This window comes from Urocitellus parryii, chromosome 11, assembly GCF_045843805.1.
Source record: "Urocitellus parryii isolate mUroPar1 chromosome 11, mUroPar1.hap1, whole genome shotgun sequence".
NCBI lineage: Eukaryota > Metazoa > Chordata > Mammalia > Rodentia > Sciuridae > Urocitellus > Urocitellus parryii.
The window spans coordinates 65361735-65386191 of NC_135541.1; the positions used below are offsets into that span (position 1 = coordinate 65361735).

The window sequence follows — 24457 nt, forward strand, 5'->3', positions numbered from 1 at the left end:
TAACTCTCTCGGTCACTGGCTTAGGGAATGTTTGATTACAAAAGCAGAGGTGAGCAAAGTGAGATCTGAAGTAATATTTCTTAGCCTCCCTGATTTTGAATCTTAAAACAGTGAGCCACAGGCAGCACAGGAAGGTGGCGATGACTAGGAAGTGTGTTCACATGCCTGGATCAGTCAGCATTCCTCGGAAAGTACCGTTTCCCCAGCCTGATTCAGTTTTAAGCAAAAGAAGGATCTCTTCCTTCACTGTGGCATTGTTCTTTGTAAGGAACCCTGGTCAGTTGAAAGTTGTATAATTTGAAGGTGCTAGAGAAGAAAGAAGTTTGAATTCCACAGCAAACATTCACAAGATATTTCAAAGTGGAATCATCCATTGTCTGGGGGTGATTTCAGGCACCCAGCCCGTCATTCATTTCCTGAACAGGGCTCCTTGACTGTGTGTGGGGGGTCTACTCCCTTTGACTCACTCAAGACCATCGATAATCATTTTTAGATGTGATGTCTCCTTTGAAATAAATGACATTACTAGACTGGGATAAATGCAAGGGGCAGAAGGCTACAAGTAAGGTGAGCCCGGGTTGGGGGGGGGGGACAGAAATAAGCTGAAGGGAAGTAAATAGAAATAGTAAAAGAAATAAGCTGGAGTAAGACTTCCCTCCAGGTCCAGTAATGAGACAAAAAAAAAAAAAAAAAAAAAGCATGGTACATGACTTAGAGACTTCCTAAGGTGTACCCAGGGGGTGTTTCCAAGCTTCTTGATCTGTGATCCCATAGCAACCATCTGGGGCCAAATTCACCTTCCTAGGTGTGGTGCCCTACTTCTTTTGGAATTTAGGTCTCTGGGGCAAACCCCGTCAGGCTGTGTAGTTAACACTCCCCAAACAGCCACTCTGATTTTGGTCACCACTCTGCTGAGGAGCCTGTTTGGCCCTCAGGGGAGGGAGGGCTGGTGGTGGTAGAAGACATGGCTGTGAGGCAGAGGCAACCTGGCAGACAGGGTGGACCTGTAGAAATGTATCCAGATGAAAGGCCTCGGGATCTTACCCAAGGTCAAGGGGGCTGTGATAGAAGCAAAGAAAGTACCTGGAATAAAGGATTATGGAGTCCAGAAGAATAAAAGAGGGATATAGGGTGAATCCACTGGCCAGGGAATTTCACAGGAATCAAATGTGATCATGATGCAGAGAAAGACCTAGCTTATCTGACTGATCAGAAGACATCCTTCGGAATACATTGTGACTAAACGATTTTCACACAGATAATACCAACACTAAAAATGAGTGTTTCCATACTACTATTAATCACATTTCAATGATTCGTTAGTTCTATATTTTCTAGGTTACTTAATTCATTTAGCAAATCCACAGCTTAGGTACCACCGTGAGGGGAAGGAGGGCAAAGGTGCAGAAAATGAAGCAATTAAACTTAGAATTAAATTTCTGTAAACAAGAGTTAGTAGCACAGTGGCACAGTAGATTGTCAAGGAAAACAAGGGAGTGGGTACAGTTATCGGCTGGCCTGGGCCATCCTGCCGGCTACAGGGGAGAGGCTCTGCGGCTCAGGAGTCTACCTTCTTGTTAATTAAAACTGAGCTGCAGGTGAGCAACCCGTCCACCTTTTCCAGTTCAGAATGGCTCACAGGGATCAGCAGATAGTCCTTCAGTTTCTCATAAACCTACAGAGGGAATCGAGGGAGAGGGAGAGAAGGATTACATTTCTGCTTGCTTTATTATCCTCAGGTTCAGAGAAATTAATTCAGTTTGTGTGTCTAAGCTTTTCACTCATTTAACTCCAAGACACACATGCAACCCGGCCCCCACCCCCCCCCCACCCCATGGAGCTGGTTCAAACTGGTTAACCTCTAGGTCTGTGCTTTAACCTCAAAGCCAAAGAAGTGTCAGAAATGTGGTTGTTGCTGGAGATGTCTTTACTCTGCATTGTCATTGCTAGATTAAGTAAGTGAACGTCAGTGGCCATGTGTTCAGTCTCAACATATCCTTTCTCTTCACACTCTGAAGTCCTCTCAACTATATTTTAATGTTTCTTTCCTTACCAACACCACTGGAAAAATTTGACAAAATATGATTTACGTGAATATTTCAGGTCACACTGCTTTTAAATTATAGGTGTGAATTTTATAGCATCCTTCAACACTAGCAGAAGGCATATGTCAAAACTTCAAATTAACAGTCCACAGATTTTTTTCTCTGATGATCAAACAAAGCCCACTTTTAAAAACAAAATCACTTTGAAAACACACTGCCTAAAAACAATCTATCATGTTTCTTTAGAAAGCACATGTTTCTTAAAATTCAGAGGGCTGAGCCAGTCAGAGCTGGGATCCAAATCTAGTTCTGTCAACTTACTATTATGGTTTCAGTTAAGTGACAAGCCCTCTGAGCCTTTGTACTTACTTATCTTTAAGATTAGAATAATAATACTGCCCTGAGAGAGCTGTTATAGGAACTAAATAAGATATTGCCTGTAGCATGCTTGGCATGGTGCCTGGCTCTGAAGAAGCCCTTGGTAAACAGAGATGTTATTAATGCTGTCATTACTGTTGATAGACACAGGACTGAATTAGGAAGCAGTTAATGATCATCTGGGTTGTCAGGTGATCTATGTGGCTCAAGAGGCACGATCATTCCAGACCTGTATTTCTCAAACTGAGTTCTGTGAACTGGGTGTTTGTTAATTCTGCAGATTCCAGGGAAGGGGTCCAGGAATCTGCATTCTTAATAGCCCTGATACGCATTACAGTATGAGATCCACTATTCATCTAAGAGCTGCTTAACCCCTAGTCTGTTAGGAATATTAGGTTTTCCTCAAGTTCACACTCTCAGCCATGGACATAGAAAGAAATCAGCTATGTATGTCCCCATCCCTCTCTCTTTTTCTGCTGAAAGTGACTGTGATCAGAAGGCAACCCTAGTAATAATATAGAACTGCATATTTAAAAAGTGGCATAGAATAATTTCTAATATTTTCAAGGCATAAAATGAACAAACAGCAAACAATAATTTGTAAAGCTTGTCGTGTAAATATCTGGCTTCTCTGGGTAAAGGAGATGATGCCAAAGTGCCTAGGAGATATGGGCACCTGAAGAATCTATGGTTGAGCACTGTTATATCTGCTTGTAGGATAAAATTGGTAAAATCACTAAGGTGTACAGATGACACTGGCACAATGCTCTGAAATACAAGGAAAGAATTCCAAATTCAGGGACAATTCCCTTGGTGGAACACAGATGCAGGGTCTCTTTTAGGGACCAACTGACTGGTTCCAAGGGTGCCATATTTCTTCCTGATATATCTTCTCGCTACCTGGGATGTGCAGCCCTCTCTTTTTGCAGCCCTGACAGGGAGCACTCAGGTCATTCACATTCCCCTGCCTTAAGAAACAAATGGCCCTCTGCTAAGGGGCAGCTCAGATTTGTCAGAAAACAATGACACAGTTGATTGTAGGTCTTTATTCCTAATGAGTATGCGATGTGGGAAGGTACATTTTATCAGAGCTGAAGCACAACTTGGGTGGTTGGATTACTTATTTTAAAAGCTTTGAATACCAGGCATGATTTGTCTCAGTGACTATGCATGCATTAGTGACCAGTGACATGAATGAGAAAAGTAAGTAAACTTTCACTGTGCCCCAAATTATCCTCTCTGGTTTCTTAATGATTTGATAAATTCAGAAGGAAGAAGCCCCTTATCTGCCACTCTATCATGAAAGAATCCCCCAGGAGGCCTACCCAGCTGCAGTGGTCAGAATTGATGGTGTTTTTACCTTTGCACTTTCTGGATATTCTTCTGGAGTTCGGTGCAGCAAGACATGCCCTTTGCTGGGGATATTTAGATATATACAGTTTGCAGCCATGTCATCAGGCACAGTGAGCTTGTCATAGCGGTGGTCACTCATCTGCTGCATGATCTATAAAAAGAAACGAAGCAGGTCTAAGCATTGTCTCATACACTTTCAAACAGAGGGAAGGCAGTTGGCAGAAGCTTGCAAGTGATTGCTGTGGGCTGTTCTGCTGCTGAAGTTCTCGGCTGTTTCCTCTAGTTGCTAGAACAGAAGAGGATAACCCAACTAAACTGATTCCTGGGAAGAGTTGTAAATGTTCTAGTTGTTCTTTCAAAGTCTATATTTGTCCCTATTTTTAAAAAAAGTTTTAGAACTATTATTTTCTAGTTTTTGGTCATAAGATCAATTAGTAAGACACAAAATGGCTACATATATAAATGGCCCAGCAGAGGTTTGGATGATATCACTGGCTGAGTAAGCAAGTCTGCTCTGGTCTATAGGAAAATAAGGACCATAACAGTAATCAGAATGGTCAATAATTAGATAAGCAGATTTAGCAATTACAACACACATACACACACATAAATTTGCTCTTTTATGGACAAGTTGGAGTCATCCATCTGTTGACAGCTGACACCCTTAATACAATGAGCAGGGGTGGGGCGGGGTGGGGGTGGGGGTGGAGACAAACTCATATTTCTAGGCATCACCTTCAGGGAATATGGTTTGGCAGATTTGGGTTGGAGCATAGGGATTTGCATTCTGAAAGCTCTCCAGATAATTCTGAGGCAGAGAATCCCTGAACCACACTTAGAGAAAGACTAACTTAGCAGGTCTACTCTTCAAATGATGTACTTATTACCCCCTTAGTATAAAATAAAAAGGAACATAAAAACAAACTCTGCACACAATTTAAAATATATCTCATCCTTATCTCAACACAATCAAAATAAAACTGCCAAAAACCAATCCCCCCTAAACAACAAAAATATTCAAACACCAAAAAGAAAAAGCAAAATTTATTTTGGGCTTAGACATGTAGACTGCTTTCATTCTTTATGCACATTCAGATGTTGTAAGGAATCTGCTGAAATTTCATGCCATGAAGGCATACCATGATTTTTTTTTCCACAATCTGGTTCTAATCTATCTGTCCAGTCATGTCTCCTTTTACTCTTTAATATTTTTTTGTGGAAATGTGCTCTTATAACTAAGGCAGGCTTGCACACACAGTCACGATGACATTGGACACTTAAGATTTATGGTACCAGAAGAGCAGAAGAAAGACTGCATGCTCCCTGTAGAAAATTAAGTCCCAAGAAAACATGAAGATTGGCAAACAATAAGCCCTTCCCCACCTGCCAATCAGGAAAATCATTCACTTCTCCTAATGTACACTATGTCAGGAGTAGAGAGAAGCCAGGAGTAGTCTGATAATGGAATGCCCTTCACAGAAGGTAACATCAAGGATGTGGATGAGCCTAGGAAGCACTGTATGGAAAGGCTGAGGGACACAAGGATGAACAAGATGTAGACGGTTTTCTAAGAGTTTGCAGTCTAATGGAGAAGAATGACAGATACATGGGTAATTTTATAGTAAGAAAAAAGCAGGGCACCAGGCTATACATTTTACCCTTATGATCTAATCTCAAAATTCTCATTATATAGATGAAGACACTGAACTGGGAAAGGTCAAATAACTTGCTTAAGGTCATATGGGTCAATACCTGCCTGCCCTTTGCAACTTAAAACCTTCTTTCTTAATAATCTCACTTTGCCCTTTCTTAAAGCTGCAGCAGATTTCTCCCTCCTGTAAACTAACATAGCATCTACTTTTTCACACTTATTTGGTATTTATCATTTATTCTCTTGTAGTACCATTAATTATTTTTTCATATGTAATCCTATTATGACTTGGTATGGTCAAGTGTAGCTAAAGGACTTGACTGGACTGCTTTCTTGCACTTTTAAACTTACACTATTCTTTGAAGAGGGAAGCCCATAACACAGATCAACTACCAGGTGGGTCTTTCTTTAGAGCCTTAATCAAAAAAACCTTAGATCTAAGCCGGATGCGGTGGCACATGCCTGTTATCCCAGTGGCTTGGGTGGCTGAGGCAGGAAGATCGCAAGTTCAAAGCCATCCTCAGCAAAAGTGAGGCATTAAGCAACTGTCTCCAAAAAAAAAAAAAAAAAAAAATACAAAATAGGGCTGAGGATGTGGTTAGGGGGTCGAGTGCTTCTGAATTCAGTCCCGGGTACTAGAAAAATACAACAAATTAAATATCTTAGATCTATTCTATCATATTGGCAACTAAGAAATGAAAGACAATTCTTAAAGATAAGCTTTTCTAAGCAGATAAATATCACATTCAAATCAACCCTCTTTATGAATTGGATATGCCCAGAAACAATATTAAGAAGCTTAAGAGAAAAAATTCCAGACTCAAGTAGCTCTCTTCCATTATGAATTGCTACTTAATTACTTCTTATGAACATTTTCTTTTTGGCTGTTGCTGAAATACCATAATACTAGCTTCCACTTACCATTGTGTGGGAGAAAGCAATATAAGATTATGAGCTCTGGAGTGAGACCTCAGTTTGAGCCTGAGTGTTAACCTTTATTGGTTGTGTGAATTTAAGCAGTTTTTATTTTTTATTTTTGTCTTCTCAGTTTCCTTGCCTACAAAATTGGGATAATAATAGTTTTTTCATGTACTCATTATTAAAGGTAAATGAATATAATATATTTAATAAGGTATAGTAAAGAACCCTTAATAAGCTATAGGTATATTATGATAGCTACATCAGATGAACAAGGTTTCAGCTTGCACTCTGCAATTCTGTTGACTATTCTGGTAGATGTGGATGCTTAACCTCATTCTTTTTTTTTTTTGGTACCAGGGATGGAACCCAGGAATGCTTAACTATTGAGCCACATCCCCAGACCTTTCCATTTATTTTTTATTTTGAGAAAAGGTCTTGCTAAGTTCCTTAGGGCCTTGCTAAGTTCCTTAGGGCCTTGCTAAATTGCTGAGGCTGGCTTAGAACTTGTGATCTTCCTGCCTGAGCCTCCCAAACTTCGAGGATTACAGGCATGCATCACCACACTCAGCTTGATCAACCTCCTTCTCTTATTTATTTTTTGTTATTTCTTTTTTTAAAATTAATTTGGTTTAATTAGTTAAATACATGACAGTAGAATGCATTTATGCACTTTTATATACATAGATAGGATATAATTTCTTATTTTTTTTTTGAGTATACATGATGTAGAATCACAATAATGTCTGTTTCATTCTACTATCCTTCCTATCCCTGCACCCCCTCCCTTCCCTCCCTTCACTTCCCTCTATCTAATTTAAGTAATTCTATTCTTCTCTAGTGCCGCCCTTCCATTTTGAATTAGCATCCACATATTAGTGAAAACATTCAGCCTTTGGTTTTTTGAAATTGGCTTATTTTGCTTAGCATGATATTCTCTAATTCCATCCATTTACCAACAAATGCCATGATTTCATTCTTCTTTAAAGCTGAGTAATATTCTATTGATTATATATACCAAATTTTCTTTATCCATTCATCTATTGAAGGACACCTAGGTTGGTCACATATTTTAGTCATGTGAATTGAGCTGCTATAAACATTGATGTGACTGCATCACTATAGTATGCTGATTTTAAGTCCTTTGGGTATAGACCAAGGGTGGGATAGCTGGGTCAAATGGTGGTTCCATTCCAAGTTTTCTGAGGAATCTTCATACTACTTTCCATAGTGGTTACATCAATTTGCAGTCCCACCAGCAATGTATGAGTGTGCCTTTTTCCCCCACATCCTCGCCAACACTTATTGTTGTTTTTATTCTTGATGATTGCCATTCTGATTGGGGTGAGATGAAATCTAAGAGTAGTTTTAACTTTCATTTTTCTAATTGCCAGTAATGTTGAACATTTTTTCATATATTTGTGACTGATTGTATTTCTTCTTCTGTGAAGTATCTGTTCAGTTCCTTAGCCCATATTGTTGTTTTTTTTTTTTTTTTTGGTGTTAAGTTTTTTGCATTCTTTATGTATCCTGGAGATTAATGCTCTATCTGAGGTGCAGGTGGCAAACATTTTTTCCCATTCTGTAGGCTCTCTGTTTACATTCTTGATTGTTTCCTTTGCTGTAAAGAAGCTTTTCAGTTTGATACTATCCCATTTATTGATTCTTAATTTTACTTTTAGCTTTCTAGGGGTCTTGTTGAGTAATTCAATTCCTAAGCCAACATGATGGAGATTTGGGCTGAATTTTCCTTCTAGTAGGCTCAGGGTCTCTGATCTAATGCCTAGGTCCTTGATCCACTTTGAGTTGAGTTTTGTGCAGGGTGAGATAGGGGTCTAATTTCATTTTGTTACCTATGGATTTCCAGTTTTCCCAGCACCATTTGTTGAAGAGGCTATCTTTTCTCCAATGTATGTTTATGGTGACTTTGTCTAGTATAAGTATTTATGTATTTTTCTATGTGTCTTCCATTCTGTAACATTGGTCTTCAGGTTTATTTTGGTGCTAACACCACACCATTTTTGTGACTATAGCTCTGCAATATAATTTAAGGTCCAGTATTGTTGATCAACTTCATTTTTTTTATTAGTTGCTCAAAACATTACAATGATCTTGATATATCATATATTTTATTCAAGTGGGGTATGAATTCTTTTTTTTTCCACGTGTACAGATTGCAGTATCACATGATCAACTTCATTTTTAACACAACCTGATTTGGAGGTCAATTCTTACTTTTTTTTTTTAAAGAGAGAGAGAGAGAGAGAGAGAGAGAGAAAGAGAGAGAGAGAGAGAGAATTTTAATATTTATTTTTTAGTTTTCACGAACACAACATCTTTGTTTGTATGTGGTGCTGAGGATCGAACCCGGGCCACACGCATGCCAGGCAAGTGTGCTACCGCTTGAGCCACATCCCCAGCCCTCAATTCTTATTCTTAAATCCACATAAGACTACATGTTTGGTGGGCCCATGGTAGTTTCTCCAGGCTCCTCCAGAACCACATTATTTAACACATAATTCAATGGTCTTACAGGTTTAGCATTCCATCTGCCTAGATCACTACAGTTCCCAAAATTTTCAAAATAAAGAAAAATTTTAATGTGAGATTTTTGTGAAGTCTCTCTCTTTCTTCGACCAGATCAATAACTCCTTGAATGCTGGCCTGGGTGTAGTGCAGTGGCCCAGCCTGGGCTGCAGAGTCAGAGGGATCTGGGTCATGCTTGGCCACATATTAATGATATGATCTCGAGAAAGTCCCTTAAGCACTTTGAGCCTGGATTTCCTCAGTTGTGAAATGGGATGACAATGCCGTACTTTTCCTCATAGGGTAACTCTGAAAATTATTTTTTAAAAACCAAAGCAGATGATGTATGTTAAAGTGGTTAGCACGAGTTTCTGACACATATGCAACACGTAATAAATCTGAGTTCCCTTCCTTTTTGTTATTTGCAAGTCACTCTGCATATGGCAGATGATCAAAATATATTTATAATGAACTGATTCACTTCTTCATTCTTTTTCACTCTTTCAAAGGATATGGAGAGAACCTTGGGAGTACGCTATGATGACCCATCACATGGATAAATAATTGTATTCCCTCAGAAAAATAAGACAGGGTCTATGTTCAGAAATAGAAATGCAATCATTAATTAACGTGAAACCTGGCTGAAATCAATGAAACTGAGAGTTTGTCATTTTCTTGAAGCCCTACAGAGGGGAACTACCCTCTGTGGTCTATTGTCTTTACATGACAAAGTAACCTATTAGGAGTGGTGAACCTGGAGTGAACTGAAAAGTTTTTAGCACCTGAAGGCATTAAAACAAAGAGAGGGGGAAACAACCCCTTTGCACATATCAAAATGAACATGTAAACTTCCGTTAGTCTATGACTCCTGTTTAGTAAAATAGTCCATAAACCCAGTGGGCAGATTGACTTCTTCATGGGTTCAGTGAGGCTCTTTAGACAAAAGATGGCCAGCCTGGGCTGCAGAGTCAGGATTTGTGAAAAAATTCAGCAATTGCTTTTCTTGTCAACCCACTTCTTTCCAGGTGCAGGGAGTGGAGTTATACCATGTCTGAATGTCAGCTTAGGGTGTGTGCTTTTGAAGGCGGTCTAAGATTGTCAGTCTGCTCTTATTTGTAATCAGAACTGTTCTGTCTTAATTTCACAGAAACTGGATCTAGTTTACCAGAAAAGTTCAGGATTTTACTGGAAAGGCAGTTTCCTGGGCCAGAGGTTTATTAAGGAGAGCCCCAGTAACTCAAGAAATCCATAGAGGTCTTTAATAATGAAATGGTCAGCCATAGCTATCTGGTCAAATCTAGACAAACAAAAAAACCACAATCAGGATAATCTACTATTCCCACTGACTTAAATTCCCAAGCACTTGGAAGAGTAATGGGTAGCATCTTTTGGTTCAACACTTTTAGGCTAGTTGCTCCTACCCCTACTATGCACCAGATAACTACCAGTTGAGTTTCCAGTTTAATTCATGGTTTACTGGTAATTCATTGCACTCTTTATCCATAGATGAAGTAATCACACATCTTTTGGTACAAGATGGGCCATAAGAAAGAAGCACAGCAAGACCATAGGTCTGAAGCCTTGCTATGCCCTCCCTAGCTCCATAAACATTCTGGGCAAATCTCCCACCTGTCCATCTGACTCATGCATATCTGTTGGTGACTATGAAGCAAACACACGTAATGTCGTGCATTCCAGAGGAAGTGTTATCAAGGGCTGTTATCAGTGCCAACTTCTTGTTTTCCAGTGAGAGAACAAACAAAACCTTCAAGGCTGTGCCTACTTTAGAAAGTGCCAAGTTTCGCTGGCACAATGGAGACCCTAGCTTTTCCTTTCTGGTTTGTACTCGGGCTCTGTCCCATCCCCCATCCTCACATCCGTGAGTGAACAATCCTCCCCGCCTTGGTTCCCATTTGAGTTGTTGTTCTTCAGCTGATGGCATTTATTTGAAATTCTAATTGCTGGTTTTCTCTGTCTTTAATGTGTCTGCCTTTTCTGAGGCTTATAATTTATACCTTCCGATGGGGGCATTCCTAAAATTTCTGACATAAGGGCCAGTACCCAACCTAGAATTGTTTGAAGATAGTTTCATTTTTTCATTGCTGGGAGGAATGGAATTGTAATATTCTTAGTGGAGGAATAATTTAATGCTGAGAATAGATGAAGTAATTTATTGATAATTTCTACTGAGAGTTACTTTTAAAATAAATGTCTTAACCAAACCACCCAAGCCACCTTAGGAGAAGCTTTTCAATTAATTTATCAAGGCCCCATGGTTATCATTTTGAAACAAATTTAAAAATATGCCAGAAGAAATGACTTTTAATAATGAATAGACCCCATTTGGAGCAGTGAGTGGCTCTGTTTGACTGTGAAACAAAAAAAGTATAAAAGCTACGCCAGATGGAGTCTTTCTAAATGAAAAGGATTTAGGAAGGGGTAACTGTAGATACTAAACGAGAAATACTTTCCTATTTTTCATGGAAAAGTTTTTTTTTTTTTAATAAATACAGTCTTTTTTTTTTTTAAATAAATACAGTCTTTTGGGGTGATGAACATGTTTCTTTTTTTCTGTCAGGATGAACACTTTCCTTTCTTGCATGTTATTATTGTCCGAATAAGACAGTGTGCCATTTATTTATAGCTGGGTCCAGGAGGTACTTGTACACATATAATGCATGGCCCTCGCCATCCACGGGAATGTGTGAGAAAGATTGTGTGGGGGTGACTGCATCTCCAACAACCCCTGTGGGGTGTGAATGGGCACAGTGAGGATGCACTCACACTGCAGGCTGGCAGGGTGGCACCTCAAAGAACCCAGGCTTCTGAGGACTCGGCAGTGGCGAGGCGGACAACAGGCTCATTTCCCCCTCCGTGGATGCACAGAGCCTTTGTGAAAAGATGAGCATCATTTCAAATATCCCGAGAATGTAGATGTTGGGCTGTTTAGTTCCGTGTTCCATTATTTTTTTCCCTTTAAAAAGTGTGGAGGAGGTGTGATTGTTCTAGAGCACTATGTAAAGTGTTCCTTTAACCCCAGGGACTGTATTTCCTGCTTCTCACTGAGCCCCTGGCCAGAACGGAAAGCAGAGAGCACTGAAAACCTCTACACTTCACACACATTCCTCTCCCAGAGAGCAGATCACTCTATACCTTGAGAGGCCTCAGATTCAACTCTGAAAATTCTACATAAGTTTTACTGAATTTGGGGGAGAGATTTGAGAAGTTGAGTTGCTATTTCAAATGCATTTTCTGATCGTGTAAATAAAATTGGAGAGACTACCACTGGGGTTAGATACAATTGGCGTTCAGTTCATTCAACTATCCTTTATGGAGGGCCCCTTTGAGCTAGGTACTGTGGTGGCATGAGGTGAGAAAAAGAAAGAGATGCAAAGGCGATTTAAATTGGGAGATGAAGATCTATAATTTAAGGCAGGACCTGCATGTGAAAGGTAGGCTGGTTGTAAAAAAAAAAAAAAAAAGTCAACGTTACTTGTGTCATAGACACTTCCTTAACGAAGAAGGCATGCAGCCCAGCAGTAGAGAGGAAATGGCCCCAAGAATCATCTTGGCCGCGTCATCCTCATGGTCTGTTACACAGCTGCTGGTACTGGCCTTGCTCCCCAGAGTGGAGCTGTCACAAAATAAGAGTGGGAACTCTCTGGCTTCCAGCACAAGAGAATCTGCATGGCTAGTTGCATTAACAACCAGGCATTTCCGGCAGTTCCCAACATTTCTGGGAATTTTTTCATTCAAAGAACTGGAAAGCAGCTTCATTCCTCTGCTTCTTACTCATGCTTTCTTTGAGAAACCATATATAATATAATCCTGGCTTCGTGGTTTGATGGAAGAATTTAGGACTTAATTGGTCAATATGCTATTTAGAGATATTTAGGAAATATTCAAAGCACATTTTTGGATCACTCATAATTGATCTTCCTCTGATATGTTCCTATGAACCCAACTTAACATATCAAAATGAAATCAACATTAAAAGCAACTAACTATAAAGTCTATTGAGGCATATAATGCACAATCAACACTTCATTGCTACTGAATATCTAAGATCATTCATTCATTTATTTATCATGCATCAAGAGTCTATTAAGAGCCTGATATTATAACAGGCATCAAGCTCTGGCAATCCTTTTAAAGGATTAACTATAGATAATGCTCTAGAATCAATATTATATTTCATGTTTTATAATCTTTGACTGATGAGCTTAAAATGAATACAGCCTGAGATGTTCTTTTAAAACCTCCTCTTTGCCTTGATGAGCTGCACAGATTCTAAGAATGAGGTTACACACGGCTCTTCATGGCTAAGTCTGTGCAGACTTTCCTTCCTCTATTCCACTCTCTTCCATCCTTCCCTCCTTCCTTCCTTCCTTCCTCCCTCCCTCCCTCTCTTTCTTTCTTTCTTTTTTGGCAGTGGAGATTTAACCCAGGGGCACTCAACCACTCAGCCACATCCCAGCCCTTTATTTTTTATTTTGAGACTGAGTCTCACTAAGTTGCTTAGGGGCCTCACTAAATTGCTGAGGCTGGCTTTGAACTTATGATTCTCCTGCCTCAGCATCCTGAGCCACTGGGATTACAGGTGTGCACCATCAGGCCCAGCTGTGTAGAATAATTTCAATGCCAAATAGTCCCTTCAAAGACAGCTGCCCTTTTCTTGATGAATTGCCTCTCATATTTGCTGCTGTTGCTTTTGCTAAGATCACATGGACCACACAAATGTGTGGAGGAAAGAATTTTATATTGTTCAAACTATAACCACAAGTCACGTGAACCATTTCTAAGATGGGGCCTCCAAAACAGGGGCCTCTATGGGAGGCTGGGAAAACCTCCTGCTTCCTAAGCAGACCACTCTGAGTTCTGTTGGGGGGCTGGAAAGCAGGGAACGGGCTGGAGGAACAAGGGGAAAACTTTCTGGGGTGAGTGACAGCCCTGAATAGTGTTTTATTTCAAGAATGGAGAGGAGGGAAATTCAAACTGTAGCTTCCCTTTCAAAATGTGAAACCTGGGAGCCTACCTTCCTTTCTTACTCCTGCCTATGTTTCCCATCATCTTATGTCTCACAAGTAAGTCCAGCAGAGGGCTGCCCACGTGGCTGTGCCCTGGCTGTGCTTCCTCAGACACCTGCATCACCACACCCTTTGGCACTTTACATCCTACAATCAAAAAGTAATTCTTTTGGATATGGAAACTTTTAAAGTTCCCTTGGGTCCTTTGACATCAAGGAACAATTGGAACATTCAACTTATATTTATTGATACATTAATTCATCTATTCTTCCTTCATTTCTCATAGCAACCTTGCATATTAGGTGGCAAAATGTCCATTTTTACTGAGGAGAAAACCAAAGTTCAGAGAAATTCAGTAATTAGTCCAAAGTTGCACATTAAGACAGTGAATCTAGGGTTCAAGCCAAAGTGTATCTATCTTGAAATTCCCACTTTTCTTCTCTCACATCAAACTACCACCCTGTCACCTTGAGAGACTAGACTCAGAGCTCATTCACTGGTATCTTATGAGCTCATTTTCCCTAAAGATAGAATGTATTTTGACATGCATATAATTTTGAAAGTTTGCATGTGAATGCATTTTAGACAGAGAATCTCTGGCCCCTGAAGCCATCTGAGTTTGCTACTGGACTACATGACTTGATTTCCTTAGAACTAGTCTATTTTTTTTTAAGTAGATGAAAGAAGAGTAAAGAATTTGGAGTGGAAAAAGACAGTGAGTAAAGAGGGATTATGGCCTAAAGCAGCAGAGGGGTAGGCAACTCCAAGGTGGGAGATGAGAAATGGCCAAACATGCACAATTTTACAATGCTGCCCAGGACCAGTCCTGACACCTGTAACTGGTGGATTGATCCTTATTCTCTGTATGGACAAATGATTCCTCGGTTATCTCATCATAGGGAAGACATTAAACATGTCTTAATTTTCCAATAATTATCATTGCTTTGCTCTCATTTATCCAAAGTCCTCTGTCCAGGCTGCTTGGTCATTCATGAAAGGGTTTTCTAGGGGTTAGGGAAGTGTTTGTGCCCACAGAATAGTGATTTCTTTCTTTCTTTCTTTTTCTCTCTGTCTCTGTCTCTCTGTCTCTCTCTCTTTTTTTTTTTTCCTGGAACAGAGTGAAGAAAATCATCACTGGGACTCCCAACTAAATAACTCTACCTAATTGCATTCTTAGGCCCAGTAATTAGGAAAAAAGGTTTTTAGCTCAGTACCTAAGATCTTCAGCTCCAGTCAGTAGTATATTTAATTAAATTGGGGAAAAATGTATGCAAAATATACTATACCCACATGAGTTTATTATACATTTTACTGATAAAAAAGATTGGCTGCATATAACTTACATATAAAATAAAATGTCCAATAATTACTGGAAATTTTATTTTGCTAGCTGATTCTCATAGAATGCTTTTGTTGGTTTTTGCAGAGATTGTGTATCTGAGGCCAATCTATAGTTGCAGTTGACAAATCAGTGTAGTCCTAGCATAGCTGTTGGTTGATATTTTTTTTTTTAACATTTGTTTTAGTGGTAGATGGACATAATACTTTTATTTTATTTATTTATTTTTATGGTGCTGAGGATCGAACCCAGGGCCTTGCACGTGCTAGGTGAGCACTCTACCACTGAGCCACAACCCTAGCCCCTGGTATTTTTGTTTATACTAATGAGTAAGGCAAGTGAAACAATGAGGACATTTATTGGAATTTCATTTGTTTGGCAATGATGGGAGTGACTTCTTTGATGAATTGCATAATAGTTTTTGAATACTGGAAAAAATATTTCATCATTTCTCCCTCACTGTAATGGCTAAATGCATAACACATTTTAAAGATTTTTCTTTTTTGATATGGGGTCTTTCTATGTTGCTCAGGTGGACCTCAAACTCGAGTGCTCAAATAATTCACCCCTCCCACCCAGTTTCCTGAGTACCTGGAACTACAGGCATGTACCACCATGCCTAGCTAAACACACTTTTAAATTACACCTGCTTTATTCAAATTTTCTTCATCAATTTAAATATTCTGATGTTCAGACAATTCATAAGTGAACTCCTGATTTGTTGCATTTACTGATTCCAATGGTATAAATACTCCCACTGTGGCCATTTTTGAGTGGCAACGGTGACATCTTTGAATGCCTATTACATAATGTTATTGCCATGAAAATACCACAAAAGCACAGATAATAGTAAAATATAGGAATGTATTTAGGAAGTGATAAGTTTTAAGTATTCATTACCTTTGCTTTTAATATAATTTATTTAATTGCAAGTGTGCAAATTTTACTTTTTAATAATGACTGTGTTTAATAGCCAGCCTGCAAAATTCCTCAAAATTTGGCAATCAAGGAAGATGGCACTTGCAAAGCATTGCCCTATTCCTGAGTTTGCACAGTTTTATAAGACTTGGTTCCTGGACGTCAGTGTAAATTAGCCTGTCATAGAAAGTTACTCTAAGTCAACACTACAGTCTTCATCAAAGTTTGGCTTAGGGAACTTTTGTTTCCTTATAGGCAGACAATATTTGGGGATTAATTTTCTGTAAATTTATGAAATACACTAATGGAATAAGGAATCACAAACACTTGGAAGGTAGAGTGGAAAATTGTATTTACTCTCTAGGAGCCTAGATTCATTGACATTCTAGACAAGAAAAGATGATGTGGGCTTCCCTTTCACACTGACAGAGCTTAAAGTCCAATTGTTTTATGGGTAAAAACTGAAGTGAAGATTCATGGTTGTTCTTGTTTCTACTTTTACATCATCTTTCCCTTCTATTTTTTACTTGTTATTTTCCTATATTTTGTAAGCCACTTTTGCAAAATGAGGTAAATAGGATTATATAATCTCAAACAGTTTTTCTAAAATGTTTTTAATTGTAAAATTATCACAAAACACAGGCGTCCAATAAAAGATTCAAATATGAAAAGTTAACATACTACTGGAGTTTACATAACTGCATTCATTGGTCAAAACATCAAATTTTACATTTAAAATTTGTGAATTTTATTGTTTAGAAATTATATTTCAATAAAGCTAATTCTTAAAAAAAAGTTAAAAGTCCTGTTTTCTCCCCCACCACATCCTTTGTCTTCACCCCTTCTCCTTTTCCTGTGGGTGGGTGTTTTAGTTAGCTTTACTTTGCTGTGACTATAATACCTGATAATAAGAACAACTTAGAGGAGGAAAATTTTATTTGGGGCTCACAGTTTCAGAGGTCTCAGTCCACTGATGGCTGACTGCATTGCTGTGGGCTCAAAGGGAGGCAGCAAGTCATGGGAGAGGGGCCCAGCAGAGGAAAGCTGCTCAGCTCATGGTGCAGTCAGGAAGCAGAGAGAGAAGAGGAAAGAGCCTTCCAGGGTGCATGCCTTACCTGTCTATGGTTACCACTCAGTCGGTGCATTTAAACTAGGATTAGGTTACAGCTCTTATAAATTAATCATTTTACCTCTGAATATTTCTACATTAACAGGAGATTTGGGGGGATACCTCATGTCAAACCATTACAGTAGTTTGATTTCAATCCTTCAGACCTTTTCTCACACACATGCATACGCAAAACAAAATCTGTGACCTCTACCGAATTTGTCAGTGAAGGCATATGAACACCCCAGTGCAGAGGCTCCAAACTCACGTCTCTCAAAGGATGGTCTCATTTCATTTTTAATTTTTTTTATAGCTACTTAATTCCCTGCTACTGGAAAACACTCCTGCTGGCATGGGCTGCTTGATGTTGGAGAGCCATTTTTGTCCCTAAAGGCATTAGGATTAAGCAATGGAACTGCAATTTGCTCAGAAACTGAAATTTCTGTGAAACAAGGTTGACCAAGTTCATTCATAATTTAGGATGGGGTTTCTTAACCTCAGCACTATTGACATTTGGCCTGGACAAGTGTTTGTTGTTGGGGCTGTCCTGTTCACTGTAGAATGTTTATCTCCCTGGCCTCTGCCCACTACATGCCAGCGGCATCCTCCTGACACTCCCCGCCCCCAGATGAAATGTTGAAATGCCCTGCTAAAAGATGGTCTCCAGATGTAGTCCAATGGCCCCGAGACAGGGTTATCTCTATTGAGAACCATCATTTTTGGAGAAAGCCATCAAATCTGGTCATATTTTAGGAAAGAGCACATATTCAGAGGAAACAGAAAAAAAAACAAGAGAGATAAGGAGGGAGGGAGGAAGGGAATGGGAGGGAATATGGAATCAAACTTTCAAGTAAGGATACTGTTCACTCTTCTTTTCCTACTCCGAACTAAAAATGCCTGACAGGAAATATATTGGTGTTTAATAAAACAGCTGTTGTTCCTACATATCTTTTATAAGAAACAAAAATTCCCCACACATTACCACAACCAAACCAGGCTGTGGACCCATCTCCATCCTGCCTCCCCATGTGGGGGGGCTACCTGGGATCTCTACATTTCAATTTTACATCCCGGAAATGGGGAGGAGAAATCTTCATTTCTTTTTTGGACACGGCCTTTATTAGTGTTAGATGGTAAATGCTGATAAGGTACTCTGAACACCCACGCAAGTGACATCATTGTGTAGAAAACTTAGAATCATACATTTGAGAACTGTGCAGGAATTTGAAAATGACCAAGCCCACTTCCCTTTCAGAGAGGATCAATGTGATGAAGAAATTAAGGAATAACTCAATTCACTACAAAGTCAGGCCTGGATCCCAGGTCTGTGACTCACTGAGGCTTTTTCTGTTGGTCTTGGTTTGGTGGAGAGTTTAAGTGGGCCAGGGAGGAACAGTGTCAACTTCTCCCTTCCCTGCCCTTCTATTCCATGCTTTGTGGGGTGGCTTAGGCCAGTGGTTTCCAGTCCTGGCTATACAGCAGAATCATCTGCGGAGCTCTTAAAAAATACACATGCCTGCACCCCAACCACAGAGATTTTTTCAGTTACTTGGTCTGGAGTGGGGCCCAAATATCAGTATTTCTTTTTAAAAGAAACTCAGATGCTGGGGAAATAAAATCCAAATCTATGAATATGGATTTTATTTCAAGAGAAAACGTGCACATTTAATACTCACAGCTTAGTTAATCAGGGGGAAGGGTGGAATGGATGTTAGAGAAAGCAACTGGCTGACTGTCATCACCTGACTCGGAAAGTAATATTTTTTCTTTTCTTCTTTTTTTCTCTTCTCTTTTCAGTGGTGGGAATTGAACCCAGGACCTTGTACAAGCAAAGCATGCACTCTACCACTGAGCTACACCCCCCAGCTTCCCACTAAACATATTTTGACCTTTGCCCTTCTTGGTGATTGACATACTGTTTGAGTTTAATTGAATCAAGGTATCTAAGTCTTCTAGAAGCGATGATGTGCCTCTCAGGGGGGCACAATCGTATGACTGTCTCTTGTGCAGGAATTTGTAGTAGTGCTTGGCATGTGGTAGATCCATAATCCATATCTGTTGAATATTAAGTGAATGAATAATCTTTTAGCAGGGCATTTCAACATTTCAACAACTCTTCAATTCTCCCTAAAGTCTCCTGATGCAATTCCCCATAAGACACACTTACTTAGAACTGAACATTCAATGAGGCACAGAAGGGCTGCCAGTTGGCACTCCTGCCATATCCTTCTGTGTAGTCAGTGCTCGTTACTGAATCTTTGACTTTAATCAGCTTAGGGTGCTCTCCAGAAACCCTTCTCAAATTCTTCCTAACAAACTTCAGAGATGTGGCCAGACAAACCTCTTATCCAAAAAGAGATCTGGGTTTCCTTCTCCTTCCACTATTCCTAATTGAAGAGCTTAGTATCATGTTTGTTTTCAAGCCACAAGGTTTCAAAGCTGGGCAGGAAGACAGACTTTTCTATTCAAGTCTGAGGATTAGATGCCTAATGAGAGTTAGTGCAGTAAAAACTCAGGGCAGAGGGGTTGAGGTTGTAGCTCAGAGGTAGAACACTTGTCTCACACAGGTGAAGCCCTGGGTTTTATCTCCAGCACCACATAAAAATAAATAAGTGAATCAAATAAAGATATTATGTACTTCTACACCTAAAATATATTTTTAAAAAACTCACCGCAGAGACATTTATTGTAATGCTCAAATGTTAGAGAAAGATATTATATGAAAAACATGATAAAAAGCTTTCATTATGGAAGCATACCCCCTAAAAAGACACAGCATTTTTGAGAGAAGTCACCACTTCTTAAGCACTTGCATTTTTTCTTCAGGTGAGAGCTATTTCTCTAATGTGTCAGTGATTTTACCCAACATGACATTATTCTGAATGGTTTTAGGTGGTACTCTCTTTTTAAAGATATAGCAACTTACTTTAAAAATGAATTTCTCCCCTTGTCCTCAAACACCAACATAGAAACTGATGATGTCTGGTGAGTTATGAGATTCAGCGCTTCCCACAGTGTGGTCTATGGATGACCTGCATCCGTCTTGCTAAATCAAAATTTCTCATGGTGAACTCCAGGAATGTGATGTGCATTTTAAATGCATACTGTGTATAATTCTTGGGTTTATTAAATTTGAGAACCACTAACAGATTAATTAAAAATTAAATTAGCATTATCTTCACACCTAAAAGGTATTATTATTGTTACTGATAATACAACTATTAATAGCTGACCTATATTTAGTTCTTATCACTTGCCAGGGTGTGGATAAAAAAATAAATGATTAGAAAACACACAATATATAATTGATTAAGCTTCTGATTTTTTTTTTTTTTGAACTCTGTAGCTGTGAGTCACCTCTGAGTATGTGGTCACAGTTTTGAACTTTTTTCTACTTCAGAAAGAGATAAAAGGAAATGACTGCTGTCAGCTATTTGTACCATTTACATCTACAGACAAAAAGTGTTATGACTAATACAGGGACCCCAAAGTGGCACTACAACCATCCAGGGATCCTTAATGAAAAATAAAGTTTACAAATATTCTTAAAGATTGCTGGGCTGATATAACATTTGAAAAGATGAAAGCAAGGAGGAATAAGAAGTGATCATTAAGGGCAGTGTAATACTTGTGTGATGGTTTTACAGAAGTATGGTAGCAAATTTACTTTTAATCTGTTTCTCTTGCACATCAGATGGTCCTAGGATTGTGTTAGGTAGTGGGGATGTTTTCCCCAGAGGCTGGTAAAGAATTCATGGTTAAAATGACACTTCAAATTTAGTGTCTCTGTTTTACCGTATACTTAATTAACCTTCAGCCAAGGAATAGGATACTTATCAACGCCTAAGGCATTTCAAACATGTGATTTCCACAGAGAAACAGTAACCCAAAACTCAAAACCTTCCTCCTTCCAGCTCAACTGACACTTTTCCTAATCCTTTCAACAGCAATGGCACTGGTGTTGGCATGGTTGAGAGTATCACAGGGGTCATGCTGTGAGGTACAAATTCAGCCCCTGAGACAGGAACCCTTCTGGGTGTTTTGTTTTGCGATCTTTTGCCAAATCAGTTCAGCCAAGAAAAAATCTGACACTGCTTGGAGATGGCAGATATGCAAATGTTATTAAAGTGATTTTTTTGGGGGGGTGGGGTGGGCTTTGAGTGTGAGTAGATAAAGACAAATAAATGGAAAAGAGTAAAGGACAGACTTGGAGTTTGGATGAACACTGATTCCACTGCTGCCAATGGAAACTGACATGGAAGCCAACCCTACTTGTGTCTCACAAGCACAGACACTGGATTTCTACCAGGGCTGCAGTTAGTTGGACGTGTTTGAGTATCACTCAGTTCCCAAAACGTGAATCTAGGTCAGTGAAATCGAGCAACATGCTTTTTTGCCCACCGATTCTCGGTGGTTTTGTTTCTTTGCAGAAGATGGAGAAAACTGAGTTCGTGGTGCCTTGGAGGGTCTTAATTCTTTTCCAAAAATCCTCTCAAAGGAACTTTCTTCTGGTAGATGTTTTTGAAGTCATTTTGCTAACTGAGCAGCCAGGGGCTACCCCAGTAGGCCTACCACAGTACCTGGCACAGAGCAGCCGTTCTGTAATTATCTGCCAGGTTGAGCTGGTCCCCCTTCTTCCCCTCAAAGTCCACCAGCCCCAGGGTTCTACTCCTCCTCTAACTGGGCTCACCTTCTGCACTGTCCTTTCCATTTTCACAGCTACTCTCCTAGTCCTGACCCTCCTCTCACTTATTCCTGGACAATGCTGTGGCATCCAACTAGTTTTATTACTCCTAATCTTTATTCTTGATAAATCATTACAGCATAGTGCCTTTCTGAAAGACCACTGTCAGCTTTTACTCTTCTGCTAAAAACTTTTGTGGCTGCCACAGCCCACAGATCAGAGAACTCCAAGTCCTTTTTGCCAAGGTACAAGTCGGACCAGTCCAAACTTTTATGTTAGACCTTCCCTTTCTTTCCTTGTCACAGGCCCCATTATAACCACTGTCTCTTGATTATAAACAGACAATCTTCCAGGTTGTCCTGTTTGTAATGACCACTTCTCCTTTGGGCCAGTCTGTGGCTTATGTTTGACCTTTGACTCTGACCTTCTGTGATCACTCCCTCCTCAGACCTCCCAGAACCTTCACCAAGATGAAGAGCCAGTCGTTAGGCAATTACCCTGTGCCACAGTGAACTTCAGATGGAATAATACTTAAGTCTTCTGTGTTGTTTGACCCTGAGACAGGCATAAAGATGTTGCTAAGCAAAAGTCCTCCCTCACTAACAGCCACTGAAAGAACACCACAGTAGCAGAGTCTACAGTGAATTGTCTTTGGAAGAATTCTCATTGTGAGCACTTTGTGATTATATGGATGCTACATTTTGACACAGAGTTGCACACTCCCATGTTTAAGGCATTGTCCTGCACCTTGGTTGAAATTTCCAGTAGGAAAGAATAATGCTCTCATTTCCTAGTGAGGCTGATTCAATTTTTTTTTTCTTTTTCTTTTAAGAATAGACTGAGTACAGGACATGGGGTTACACAGGGAGAGCTGGAGGCTGAGCCAGAATGACAATCCATGAATTTGGATTCTAAGTGCCCTGCTTTGCCCTCATAGCCCTTTTGGCCCAGTGGACAAATGTTTCTTTATTAGAATCAACTTACGGTTATTTAAAAAGCAAATTCTTCTGTAGTATCAGAATGGCATACAGTTTTAACTTTTCTTTTTCTTTCTGGCACAAATCTTCAGACATTAAGGTCAGGTTCTATTAGGCTTTTCTGCGTGTGTGCATGTGTATCGGGAGAAGGGGTACGGTAACATGGGTTGCATTCATTTCCTGTCCCCAGAAAATAATGACATTAGTGATTTTTGATAACTTGGAATATTTTAATAAAGGATTTTAGCATAAAAAGGATTAAATGATGACATACAAATTATTACCCAGTTAGGTATTATTACATTTCAGGTGTATATAATGTTGAATTTCAGGCAGCAAAAATGGTCAGGAGTTCCTAGTTTTCTATGGCTTTAACTGGACTTTCACTGCTAAACCAGAATATGTTATTTTACAACTATATTACATAAGGTTGACCTCTTCATATGTTCATTATTTGGGATTCTAGGCTAGGGGCTTTTGGAAGTTACAAGTATCCTTGAAGGCGGTGGCTCTTAACTTGGCCTGTGCATCAGAATCACCTCTTGGAGCTTTTAAAAAATGCGGATGTCTGAACTCTCTCCCAAACTCAGCACACCAGAATTTTCTGAGATAGGCCAAAGGCATGTTTTCAGAAAGCCTCTCAGATGAATTCTGAACCACTCCTCTCACTAGGAACCACTAGTATGAGGTCACTTACAGACTTTGTCTTTTGTAAGTAAAGGTGTTAGATTGGAAAGTTCCTTGTAAGGCCACTTTCTTGCCATTCCATGGATACTTGAATTCCCCCTCAAAATATCCCATAGAGGCAGCTGAGCACTTTTTGATGTTCCATTGGGTAATGGACAAAAGCACTTTGAACATAACTTCTTTCTTTTTTTCCTCTGACATTTTCTTGAAAGCCCCAAAAGGGAGAAAAAGATTTATTTTTATTCCCTTTCTCCTAGTTGGCCAATTTTGCCTTCTTCCTGCCTCGGGACTAATGCTAAAACCCTGCATGGCTGTTTTGGTCTTACAACTTCAAATTATTTATTGCCTTATCATGCCAAAGCATTTTATTTTGGCCACCCCAGCCTTTTTTGGCATACAGCTCTGGGAATATTGTCAGATAAGGCAAGTGCTGCCAGGAAAAGGAGCATAAGCAGTTGGTATAAATTCATCGGTTATTTGGCTTTGTGTTTCAATTTCTTAATCCAGGCATGATACATTTTAAAAATATCATTGTTTTGTGGGTCTGATAAATAAAACTGATAACCAGATAACAAGATTAAATAAGACTAAATTAAACCTACAGCGGGACTGTCATATGCCATTCAGGGTAGAGATCCAAAGTCTCTTGGCTACATATTAGGATTCCCTGAGACAACAACTAAAAGTGCAAAATCTTTATTCTTCCATTTCAATCACCCTATTGATACTAGTTAATTCTCATTCTGTCTTTTGAGTTTTACTGTTGCTGTTCTCATTGTCATTAAAGGAAATTCCAGGCAATAAAAGCATGCAAAATCCAAACACATTAAGGGGTTTTCCATCTTC

The 24457-nt window shown here is 39.4% G+C and overlaps 1 protein-coding gene across 1 annotated transcript in view; it reads right to left on the minus strand.

The window, feature by feature from the left end:
• Nucleotides 1-682: 682 nt before the first annotated feature.
• Ddah1 (dimethylarginine dimethylaminohydrolase 1) overlaps nt 683-24457 on the minus strand; it is a 133104-nt gene continuing 109329 nt past the window's right edge. Inside the window, exons 5-6 of the mRNA XM_026406156.2 lie at nt 3784-3927; nt 683-1675 (exon numbers count right to left, since the gene is read on the minus strand). Coding sequence (XP_026261941.2) covers nt 1559-1675; nt 3784-3927 — 261 coding nt within the window. The 3' untranslated portion in view covers nt 683-1558. The remainder of the gene's footprint in view (nt 1676-3783; nt 3928-24457) is intronic.